The sequence below is a fragment of the Engystomops pustulosus genome, chromosome 3 (assembly GCF_040894005.1).
Source record: "Engystomops pustulosus chromosome 3, aEngPut4.maternal, whole genome shotgun sequence".
Taxonomy (NCBI): Eukaryota; Metazoa; Chordata; class Amphibia; order Anura; family Leptodactylidae; genus Engystomops; species Engystomops pustulosus.
In genome coordinates, this window is record NC_092413.1 from 80,411,687 (window position 1) to 80,424,043 (window position 12,357).

Consider the following 12,357-nt stretch of genomic DNA (forward strand, 5'->3'; position numbering starts at 1 on the left):
TTATTTAGTATTAGGAGAATTTCACTATAAAACATTGTGGGTTATTTATCACAGTGTCTATGCCGTAGCAGCCCTGAAATAATCAGAAATAGTAGTAATAGCACTTGCAATTACAGACAGCCCCCGGGTTACATTCAAGATAGGTTCTGTAGATCTGTTCTTAAGTTGAATTTGTACATAAGACGGAACTGTATATTTTATCATTGTAACCCGACAGAATTTTGGATTCTCATAAGAACCAAGATTAATAATAAAGCTTAATTGCAGACACCTATATAACTATTATAGCTGTTTATTGTAGCCTAAGGATAAAGTATAGTAATTTAACATTATCCAGAGGTCCGTTTGTAAGTAGGGGTCATCTGTAAGTTGGGTGTTCTTAAGTAGCGGACTGCCTGTATTTCCACCTTTATGTCAGCTCCATGAGAAGGTGCGCTGAGGCAGGTGGTGGAGTGGGATGGAACAGGGCCCCACTAAAACTTTATTGACATTCAGAAAGTGCAGTTGTGCATTAGGGAGACCCGAAGACACAACTATTCTCGGAGACAGATAAATTTGAAATTAAAATTCAACTACATCTATGTTTACACATATTTATTATAACTGTAATTCCTTTTAAGACTTATGTTATATAAAGCATTACTTGTATTGCACTGCTATACTATATGGAAGAGATATTATGCAGATGATTCAGTTTATAAGTATATATATTTACAGGTTACTATCGTCAAGACACTCAGGAGCCAGTGATGTTTGGACAAATAGGCTATGGAACCCCTCATAATTATGTTGGCTGGTATGAATGTGGAGTGCCAATTCCAGGAAAATGGTAATGCCTTGTCAACAGTATTCTAAACATGAACAAATTATTATCTACTACACTTGGTGCCATTTGATGGACATGTATGTAAAAGGATTTGTGGCACATCATTGGAATCCATTATAGGACAAAAAGCACAATAAACCTACAAGCTTCAAGAAAACAACAGAACACTGTGTGATATACAAAGTGGTGCTGCTTCTAAATGGTCTTAGAAGCCAAGTTAGACTCTGCTATCATGAACTATTGAGGCCCACACCGACTACCCCTGAAAACAATATTCTAATAACTTGCAAGAATGATCTAAGCTTGCTGTGCTTGCTTACTTGTAAGTCAGACCTCCATGGTTGTTCTGAATAGAAATGGCCACCAGCATAACCACTGGCAGAACACTGTGCACTTCAAAGATACACATTGCAATCACACTTATGTTACTAGTTATCTTGTGGTATAAGACAGCCTGCTTTTAAGCAAACACTTGCTGGAGCTTATTCCTTCTGACTTGGTACTTGTGAACATAAGTAATTCCTCTCTACTCGCTTTTTAAAATCTTTGATGATAATGAGGGTACCTAATGCTTGTCAAAAATGCAGCACTTCCCTTATCTCTGGTCCATTCTCTATCAGTGTTAACTGTGAATTCTGATTTGCATTCTGTGTACTGGTTTATGGGCTAGCTGGACTGTTCTTACCACGATATAGTATAGGGTTGAGAAAACATTTGTACACAAGCATCCAAAAAATTGCATGAAATTAAAAAATATGTGCTTAAAGACGTTTCCCACTATAGACAACCTTTTCAATATGGAAGCAGTTGATTGTGTCAGGGAATACACAGCAAGGTAAATGTTTCCGCTGTCATTTTAAGGGGTGGGAAATAAATAATAAAGTCTTATCAGAAAGAAAGTGAATAATTAGGTTTCATGGATCAGGGCATTAAAAGTAACAACTGGTTCATAGAGGGTGTTTAAATTAGGTAAATACAATTTTCGATGATGAATATACAACAGATTTGCTTATGCACAACTTTCTTAAGATCTGCCACATTATTTGGCTGGATAGAGGTCTGGAGCTTGACTACGGCATTGTAACAATTTGTTTATTTTTTTTTCTCAGCCATTCTGTTGTAGATTTGCTCTTCTGCTTGGGATTATTGTTCCCTTGTTTTGGCCAACCTTTAGCTGTTTGACAGATGGCCTCACTTTTCACTCCGGAATACTTTGTTATACAGAAGAGTCAACTCAAATGTTTTGTGACTGCAAAACAAGCCCAAATCATTACCCCCTCCACTGATGTTTTCAACCATTTCCCCCTTAAATACTTTTTTTCTAAAGGGCATTGCTCCAGAAGACTTATGTTTTTTTCAGATGCAACTCTGCAAATATAAGCCAAGTTTCCATGTTCTTTTTACAAAGGGAAGGGAATTTCTCTTTCTTTTTCTTTGTATCATGAACATAAATATTGAATTTACTAACTGAGACCTGTATTGTATGAGATATAGCTCTTGAGATTATTTTCCTGGGGTGCCCACTGGGAAGTCTTTCAACCATCTTGAATGTTTTCCATTTGTGAAAAATCTTTCTTACTGTACATCGATACACTTCTAATTGGTGGGAATTACATTATAATTCTTCCAAGATTGACAGGCAGCAACAATTGATTGTGTAAGATTGTGGCTAATGTCTTTCCTACTTGGAACTGTGTTAACAAATGCCTAAAAGCATCAGACCAGCTAACTTCCAAAACTTCTGCTTTTATAGAGGTGGCCACACATGCTGATGAGCAATGCATCAAGGGCATTTAGATTATTTGGAAGCATTAAGGGTGAACTTAAATTTCAAACACTGCTTCTGCATTGCAGCCTAGTTTTTGTTTAATAAATAATGACAAAGTGTTACATGTGTTCATTAAAGTGTTCATATGACGTTTCATGTACTTGATTGTTAGACATTTTCAGATGCGATGTTTCATTATTTCCCCTGAAAGATAAAACCATAGAACTCAAAGAGGGTATTCTTTCTCATATATGTAAATGGATGATTAGAATCTCTCCAGTCTGGCTTCAGTAAAAGGTGGTTATTATGGTGATGTCCATATTTCAAAACATATTTCGTAGGGCGTATGGATAGGGATTATCTTGATGCTATGGCTTCTTCAATAAAAAAATAATGATTACAATAACTAGGGTTCTATTTTGACAAAGCCTTCTAATCCTTAAATTGTCCTTGTGCTGCCTTAAGAAAGGGGGTTATCCAAGGTGAATAACTTTCTTTACTCATTTACTACAAAATTATTATAATGTTTGGGTCAGTAAGAAATTAATAATATTCCAAAGTGTATGGAGACAAATAGATGCCTGCTTCAACTCTATGTAGATGCACTTATGTCTGCTGACAAATCAGCATTCTGAAGAGTTATGTAATTTATAAACCTCAAAGTGTATTTTATTGCAGATGTTCATTTGTATTAATATATGAGCAAATACATACATATAATTATAAAAAAATATGTTCTCAGATTTCAAACTGGATTTGAAATAATTTAAGATTTTTGTAATAGAAGGAAAGTAGCAAATATCCTAGGGGTCTTACATTTTACATATATCCGCAATCTACCAATAAAACTATATCAACATAGAATTGGCAAACCTAGGGCCCACCAGTAAATACATTGTTGGGGCTCACCAATATACAGCTCAATACAAATATCACTTGATTTCCATTAGCAATAAATTATCATTTTCTATAAAATAAGTGACACAAACTTCTTATAGTAGTAGTTTGTTTCTTAGCCCTTACTTTAGACTGCAATTGTCCCCAGATTCTTGTCAGTAACCTGCTGGATCTTGTGTGGCTCTTGTCTAGAACGTACATCCTCTTATCTCTTAATTGTGAACCAGGAATACATGCCCACTGATGTTTGAGGTTAAACATCAGTGTAAAAAGGTCCAGCCCAAGATGGTTGGCTATAAATCACATCTAGGAGGTTTTTTTGCATTTCTGTATAAAGTGCAAGTCCCTGTTAAGAACTTAATCGGGCACAGTTCACTTGTAGGCCAGTGTGAGCTTGACTTAGAATGAAATACTCTACAGTACATTCTGTAAAATGCACTACTGAGTACTATCTGTGGACCTGATGTGAATTTAAGGGTTTTTAGGAAAATTCAAACAAATACATGAATATTAAATTGTTAGAGTACAAAGTCAGTTATAGTATTCTTTCAATGGTGACATGCTTACTCTGTCTGTTTTTCTCAAAAAACACAGTGATTAATGTTAAGGGTAATTGTCACCGGTGCCCACATATCAAATTACTCCTCAAGAATGTAGTCTCTTAAAATAAATTTATTGAATGTTTGAAACGCGTTTCAGCTCAGGAACTGAACCTTTTTCAGGCATAAACAAGGTAATTTTTTATATTATATTTTTTATAAAGACTCTTACCAAATTCAAGTATAGCCCAGGTAGAGTGGCTGCAAGTTATGTCAATCCACTTGTGTAGATTTAGTCCTGTCTTATTTCTGCCTCTGTTGAATACCCTGTTACCTAGTATGTAGATCCCTGTATGGAGTATCTGTTATGGAGACACAGCGGATCGGGTCACTAAACACCTGTGACCATGGTTCACTTCCGGTTCATATGAGTTATATATATATTAGATTTTTTTTTTCTTTTTAGTATTGCCCTGTTTATGCCTGGTGAAGGCTCAGTTTCTGAGCAGAAATGCGTAGCCAACATTCAATAGTTTGCTTTTAAGAGACTACATTCTTGAGGAGTAATTCCATAGGATTGGATACATGAGCGCCAGTGACATTTACCCTTCCCGTTAAACACTGGGTTTTTTGAGCGTACATGGATAGTTTTTTTTCCACTCCTGGAGTGAACTACCACTAGGAAGAGGACGCGGGTTGCAATCTGCAAGATTTACATTACAGGTGCAAATTGGGCACTTTAAGGTGAGAGTTAAATCTATCACACATACATAAATGCCTATGTCTAGGACAGCGTTCTTTGTCTCCGTTTTTCCCACATATTGCCTGTATTTGGAGATTTTGTCCCTGAGCACTTTTCCGGTGTTTATTTTGGCTGTATTTGCAATAGGGAAACAAGACAATAGTGCAAATTAATCATTTTACACTATTACACTAGGTGCAGTAGGTTAACAGAACACTTTATCAATCGTACATTTGCTATACCCAGTATTAAATGTTTTAAATATTTTTTCAGCTAGTTTTCCAACATTTGAGATAACATTTGTTTTGAGCCTGAAGGTGCTTTGGAACCTCAAAAGAGACAGTTGCTTATAAAGTATTATTTACTTCTGACAATCGATAGCCGATTCAGCACTATTCAAAGGTTTGAACTCTTAAGTCCTAAGTAATACATTTTTTTAAGCAATGGAAGTATGTAACTTAGAAATAAGAAAATATAACAGTCCATCGAAACACAAGTTAATTTTCTACTGAAATATGTTTACGCTTGATCAACGTTACGTCCTCCTCTGACCTTAGGACAAACATGTTATATGTTTTGAATGGTTACTATACCTAAACCCTACATTTCTACAGGGAAATAAGGCATCATTGGCCTGTCATGTAAATATACTGTATAGCACAAGGCATTGGGGACTAAACAATTTTTTTTAGTTTTACTTCTATAAGTATTTCATGCAATAGAAATAGGAAGGAAAGCTTTTGTGCAATAAAACAAGTTATCTTCATTCAAAAACTAATGTTTTGTGATGTTTTATCTTTTGTACATTGCAAACTGTTTATGTTGGTGCTTCAGAATTCATTACAGTTACACCTTACATGATGGTGCTATAATATGTAGTTATAAAGCAGCCTGTCTGTTTTCAGGGATTGGTCAACCCAGTTCACTTAAATGCACAATGATGTTTGTTCTTAATACAATTTTGAAAATAAATGTATAAATGTTATAAAAATGCTGCTTCATGGTGCTTCGTTGTTTTTATTATGGTGATCTATAAAGAAGAATGAAAAATCACATATTTTTGTCTATATGGCACTTTTTATACATAATTTTATTTTCCAACATTGATATCTGTTTCATTTTAACTTATTTTATAAATAAAGTTATTTTTATTAAAAAAAAAAAGCAACACCAGACAATTTGCATCACATTCAGACAGTGAGAAAACTAGTTATGGAGGGTTTTGCATAGCTGATAACACCAGGGGCAGTAAGCCTGCCATGGGTCCTGGGATGTATGAATATTATAGCCTGGAATTTAATTCCTACATATGTACTAGAATCAGGCTTCTTGGGAAATGGAGGATGTGTTCCTTATGACTGCTTTCAATCTGCAGTTTCAGAATCTTTGGAGGCCCTAAAATGGCTCTTGTGTATTGAAAGCAGAAACAGATGTACAAGAATAGCATGGATGAAGGTCCTTCTCAATATTAAATTTGGTGGGTGGTTTAATGGGACTCTAGAAGGCTTGGGCCCAGGGCTACCGCCCCAATCCACCTATGTTGTAATCACCTACTGCAGTGATGGGCAACCTTTTGAGCTTGGTGTGTCAAAATTCGCCAAAAAAACGAGCATAGCTCGGGTGCTGTGTCACCTTTAGAAAAAAACTAATTTTGTAATAACATGTCCAGCAGCGGCCTCCCCTTATTAATAACATGTCCAGCAGCGGCCTCCCCTTATTAATAACATGTCCAGCAGCGGCCTCCCTTTACTATTAAAATACCCCTAGCAGCCTCCCTTTACTACTAAAATAACCCTAGCGGCCTCCCTTTACTACTAAAATAACCCTAGCGGCCTCCCTTTACTACTAAAATAACCCTAGCGGCCTCCCTTTACTACTAAAATAACCCTAGCGGCCTCCCTTTACTACTAAAATACCCCTAGCCGCCTCCCTTTACTACTAAAATAACCCTAGCGCCCTCCCTTTAATACTAAAATACCCCTAGCGCCCTCCCTTTACTACTAAAATACCCCTAGCGCCCTCCCTTTACTACTAAAATACCCCTAGCGCCCTCCCTTTACTACTAAAATACCCCAAGCGCCCTCCCTTTACTACTAAAATACCCCTAGCGCCCTCCCTTTACTACTAAAATACCCCTAGCGCCCTCCCTTTACTACTAAAATACCCCTAGCGCCCTCCCTTTACTACTAATATACCCCTAGCGCCCTCCCTTTACTACTAAAATAACCCTAGCGGCCTCCCTTTACTACTAAAATAACCCTAGCGGCCTCCCTTTACTACTAAAATACCCCTAGCCGCCTCCCTTTACTACTAAAATAACCCTAGCGCCCTCCCTTTAATACTAAAATACCCCTAGCGCCCTCCCTTTACTACTAAAATACCCCTAGCGCCCTCCCTTTACTACTAAAATACCCCTAGCGCCCTCCCTTTACTACTAAAATACCCCAAGCGCCCTCCCTTTACTACTAAAATACCCCTAGCGCCCTCCCTTTACTACTAAAATACCCCTAGCGCCCTCCCTTTACTACTAAAATACCCCTAGCGCCCTCCCTTTACTACTAATATACCCCTAGCGCCCTCCCTTTACTACTAAAATACCCCTAGCGCCCTCCCTTTACTACTAAAATAACCCTAGCCGCCTCCCTTTACTACTAAAATACCCCTAGCCGCCTCCCTTTACTACTAAAATACCCCTAGCCGCCTCCCTTTACTACTAAAATACCCCTAGCCGCCTCCCTTTACTACTAAAATACCCCTAGCCGCCTCCCTTTACTACTAAAATACCCCTAGCCGCCTCCCTTTACTACTAAAATACCCCTAGCGCCCTCCCTTTACTACTAAAATACCCCTAGCGCCCTCCCTTTACTACTAAAATACCCCTAGCGCCCTCCCTTTACTACTAAAATACCCCTAGCGCCCTCCCTTTACTACTAAAATACCCCTAGCCGCCTCCCTTTACTACTAAAATACCCCTAGCCGCCTCCCTTTACTACTAAAATACCCCTAGTGGCCTCCCTTTACTACTAAAATACCCCTAGCGCCCTCCCTTTACAACTAAAATACCCCTAGCGCCCTCCCTTTACTACTAAAATACCCCAAGCACCCTCCCTTTACTACTAAAATACCCCTAGCGGCCTCCCTTTAAATATAATATAATAATAAACTTACATACTTACCCAGTGATGTCTTCTTCCCTGTAGCTTTACTGCAGGTCTGACGATAATGGCGGCTCGGCTCCTCCAGGTTGCAACCCGCGCCTCGGGTCACGTGACTGACATGACCTGACGTCAGGTCGCCTCAGTCCCGTGACGAGCAGCACGCAGTGCAGCCTGGAGGAGCTGGAGGAGTTGCAGACGGTGGGTGGACCAACGCGGCACCGGACAGGTAAGCAGGGGGCAGAAACACAGGGACGGGGCGGGACATTAACATAGGGGTAGCACATTACACAGGGGCAGCACATTACACAGGGAGGGGGGCGGACAGCGGGCGCTGGGCGGCCGCGTGTCACCAAAAATGACTACGCGTGTCAGTGCTGACACCCGTGTCATAGGTTCGCCATCACTGCACTACTGCATAACACTGCCAGCTGTGAAGAACTTCTATAAAGATCCAGGCCTACTCTGAGGACACAGCAATCCTGAAGAAGGAGGCAGTGAGCCTTTAAAATCTAGCCGGAATTCAGTTGTGCATCCACAGGCTTTCTGGTGACAGAACCACAGCAGGATTTCTGTATCTGCAGTGGGGGCTAAGGCCACCAGCCTGTGTTCCCTTACACTTATAGCAAGTTGATTTTTTTAGCTTTCAACAACCAGCAGCAAACCAGATGTCATCCAGAAGACTGTAAGATTCAGCCATAGATTTATGTGGACCGTGAAGGAAGTCAGAAAGCAGCAAAGCACAAAACTCACAAGCGATAAGGTAGTGAGTTGTGGATACAGGACTTTTGCTGGTGGACACTGTATATGAACCATGCACAGGCACACACTTTATTTATTAGGCTGTAATCTGGTTTAGTTAGTCTTGCTCACACAATTGTCATAACCTTAGCCAGGGCATGAGTTAATTTTTCTGTGGTCTAGATTATCTAGCCTCTATTTGCTAGTTTCGCCAACACACCAGTAAGACACATGCACACACACACAGATCCATTTCCATCTAAAATACTACCCTATTGAGTGCTTTTTGCATTGTTTTACAAAAATTATATATGCACCCTTGAAACTTTCTTTGCATAATTCTCACCTGCTGTTCTTTACGCTGTTATGTATATTTATCTTTTGCTTGATGTATATTGATGAATTGTTCATGTATATCTACTGATGTCCAGCAAGCATTTAATAGTATTTTCATAAAATCTGTCATTTGATCGGCAGTGACATCACACTGGGAGGTTAGGTTTAGGGTTTAGGGGCAACAGGAACTGTGAAATTTAGAAGGATAAACTTTCAACAGCAAACGAAGGACCTTAATAGCATAAACTGGAACAATGGTCTCAAAAATAAAAGCACCGAAAACAAATGGGAGGTTTTTAAAAATATTCTAAAATGTTCCTGTGAAAGACATAATATATGGGAATAAGCACAATAGCAACAGGAAAAAAACATTGTGGTTAACTCATACTGTAATGTGAGCAATGAACAAGAAAGATAAGGCGTTTAAGTTACTAAAACACAACAATACAGGATTATAAAAAGAAAAATTAATTCTGTAAAAAAAAAACAGATAAAGGTAGCAAAAATAGAAACTGAATAAAAATTGCCAAGGAGAGTAAAAAAAATCCCAAAATATTTTACAAATATATAAATAGTAAAAAAACAAAAATGGAGTGTGTGTGCCCTCTGAGGAATAACTTGAGGATCATGATGGAAGGGGATGAGGAAAGGGTCAATATATTGAATGTTGACTTCTCAAGTGTCTTTACCTCAGAAAGTCCCATGGGAAACGATAGGATGAGGAATAATGTAAATACACCATTAAATGTCGACTGCTTAACCCAGGAAGTTGTATGGCACCACCTCAACACTACTAAAGGAGACAAATCCCCTGTCGCAAATGGCACACACCCCCTGGTACTGCATAAATTATGTACTGTGATAAACAGGCCATTATTTCTAATATTTGAAGATTCATTAAGGACTGGTTCTATTCAACAGCACTGGTGCATAGAAAATGTGGTGCCAATATACAAAAAAGGATCAAAAACTAAACTAAAAACCTGTCTAATATCGGTTGTTGTGAAAGGAATTGAGGGGTTTATTACAGATCCTATCCTGGAGTATCTCACTGTGCATAACCTTATAACCCAGGATCAGCATGTGTCTATGAGGGACTGTTCCTGTCAGACTAATCTGATTAGCTTCAACGAGGTAAGTTCTATACTGAACCTGGGGGAGGCGGTGGATGTAACCAGTGGATTGCAAAAGGGGTCAGTGTTGTGTCCATTTCTTTTTAATATTTTTATTAATGACCTTATAAAGGGTTTATCAAATTTTCTGCCTGACTAGAACGTTTAAAATAGGATTAATCTTTATTAGAATTAATTTAAAATGATATAAGACTAGTCTTGTTCAATATATACTTTGTTCAGGCGTTGGCCAGCGAGTTGGACTAGTATTATGGTCCTACAGAGGTACAGTGTTTGATAGTGTTTTATTGTTTTACACTGTCCCTGTATGCGAGCCACAGATAGTCTAACATGCAACACAATTTGTTTGTTGCTTTAGACCAGGCATAACATAGGCGGCACTGATGATCGGCGATAACCTATATGTGGTATTGATTTGCGTCGCACCTAACGCGTTTCTGCATCCCTATTTCGTCTTAGGATGCGTCCTCAGAGGTGCTAACTTGGTGCTTTAAAGGTGCAACCTGATTTTTGTTTACACCCGCAGCATTTCCCCCTACGGCATTGTAGCAGGGTTTACAATGTAGAGTTTCAATATTTGCAGATGATACTAAGCTCAGTAAAGTAATTCATACAGAGGAGGATAGCATAACATTAAAGATGGTTTTGTGGAAACTGGAGGCCTTGGTTGACAAATGGCAGATGAGGTTTAATGTAGATAAATGTAAAGTTATGCACTTTAAATGAAAAAAAAAGAAAATTATAATTATATGATTTAATGATAATGATTATAAATAGAGATGAGCGAACACTAAAATGCTCGGGTACTCGTTATTCGAGACGAACTTTTCCCGATGCTCGAGTGCTCGTCTCGAATAACGAACCCCATTGAAGTCAATGGGAGACTCGAGCATTTTTCAAGGGGACCAAGGCTCTGCACAGGGAAGCTTGGCCAAACACCTGGGAACCTCAGAAAAGGATGGAAACACCACGGAAATGGACAGGAAACAGCAGGGGCAGCATGCATGGATGCCTCTGAGGCTGCCTAATCGCACCATTATGCCAAAATTATGGGCAACAGCATGGCCATGACAGAGTGACAGAATGAAGCTAGATAGCATCTAAAACATCCAATAATTGACCCTGACACTATAGGGGACGGCATGCAGAGGCAGCGGCAGCAGGCTAGAGAGTGTCATGGCGACATACCCTAAATGGACTCAGGCTTCAAACCAATGGGTGGCAGAGAGGAACCAAAGGAGGTGAGCAAGAAGCGCTCAAATAATATCGGTACATGATAAAAGTTTGCCAGTATATTTTGTGGATTACACAGCAGGGTGGCGACAAAGTTAACATGGAAGCCATGAAAACAACCCAAAATTCTGCCTGACACAGCTCGTTTGATAAGGGGACCATGTATGGAGGCAGTGAACTAGTAGTAGATTAAAGGTGCTGCAGTTAAAACTATGTTAGTTGGATCTTGGCATGGAGCTGGCGCTCCGCTGCCAGGCGAGCTTTCGCCAATCCAAGCCCCTGTCTATAGGCTACTCCCCAAACAGCACTTCTAAGAACCTTTTGTATAAGATCAAGTGTAGTAGCGTTCTTATAAGTTTAGGATATGGCGGGTGAGGGGAATGTAAACAGATGCGCAAGAAGCGCTGAAATAATATCCCTAAATGGTAAAAGTTTGCAAGTATATTTTGTGGATTACACAGCAGGGTGGCGACAAAGTTAACAACTTTGATGTGGAATGCCCTGTAATAGCTCTTGGGCGGTGTGCCTTTTATCGCCTAGGCTCAGCAGTTTCAGCACCGCCTGCTGTCGCTTAGCGACGGCACTGCTGCTGTGCCTAGAGCTACCGACTGATGGCGCCATGCCCACGGATGGTAATTCGGAGGAGGAGGAGGTGGAGGAGGGGTGGGAGGAGGTATAGTAGGCCTTTGAGACCTGGACCGAGGTAGGCCCCGCAATTCTCTGCGTCGGCAGTATATGACCAGCCCCAGGGTCAGACTCGGTCCCAGCCTGCACCAAGTTAAGTGTAGTAGCGTTCTTATAAGTTTGGGATATGGCGGGTGAGGGGAATGTAAACAGATGCGCAAGAAGCGCATGATGCGCATGGAGCTGGCGTTCCGCTGCCAGGCGAGCTTTCGCCAATCCAAGCCCCTGTCTCTAGGCTACTCCCCAAACAGCACTTCTAAGAACCTTTTGTATAAGATCAAGTGTAGTAGCTTTCTTATAAGT

General features: G+C 39.8%; 1 protein-coding gene across 1 annotated transcript in view; it reads left to right on the plus strand.

Moving 5' to 3' along the window:
• FNDC1 (fibronectin type III domain containing 1) overlaps window positions 1-5,716 on the plus strand; it is a 142,189-nt gene extending 136,473 nt beyond the window's left edge. The window contains exon 20 of the mRNA XM_072141208.1: window positions 718-5,716. Within this exon, the coding sequence (XP_071997309.1) occupies window positions 718-833 (116 nt within the window). The 3' untranslated portion in view covers window positions 834-5,716. The remainder of the gene's footprint in view (window positions 1-717) is intronic.
• Window positions 5,717-12,357: the final 6,641 nt, after the last annotated feature.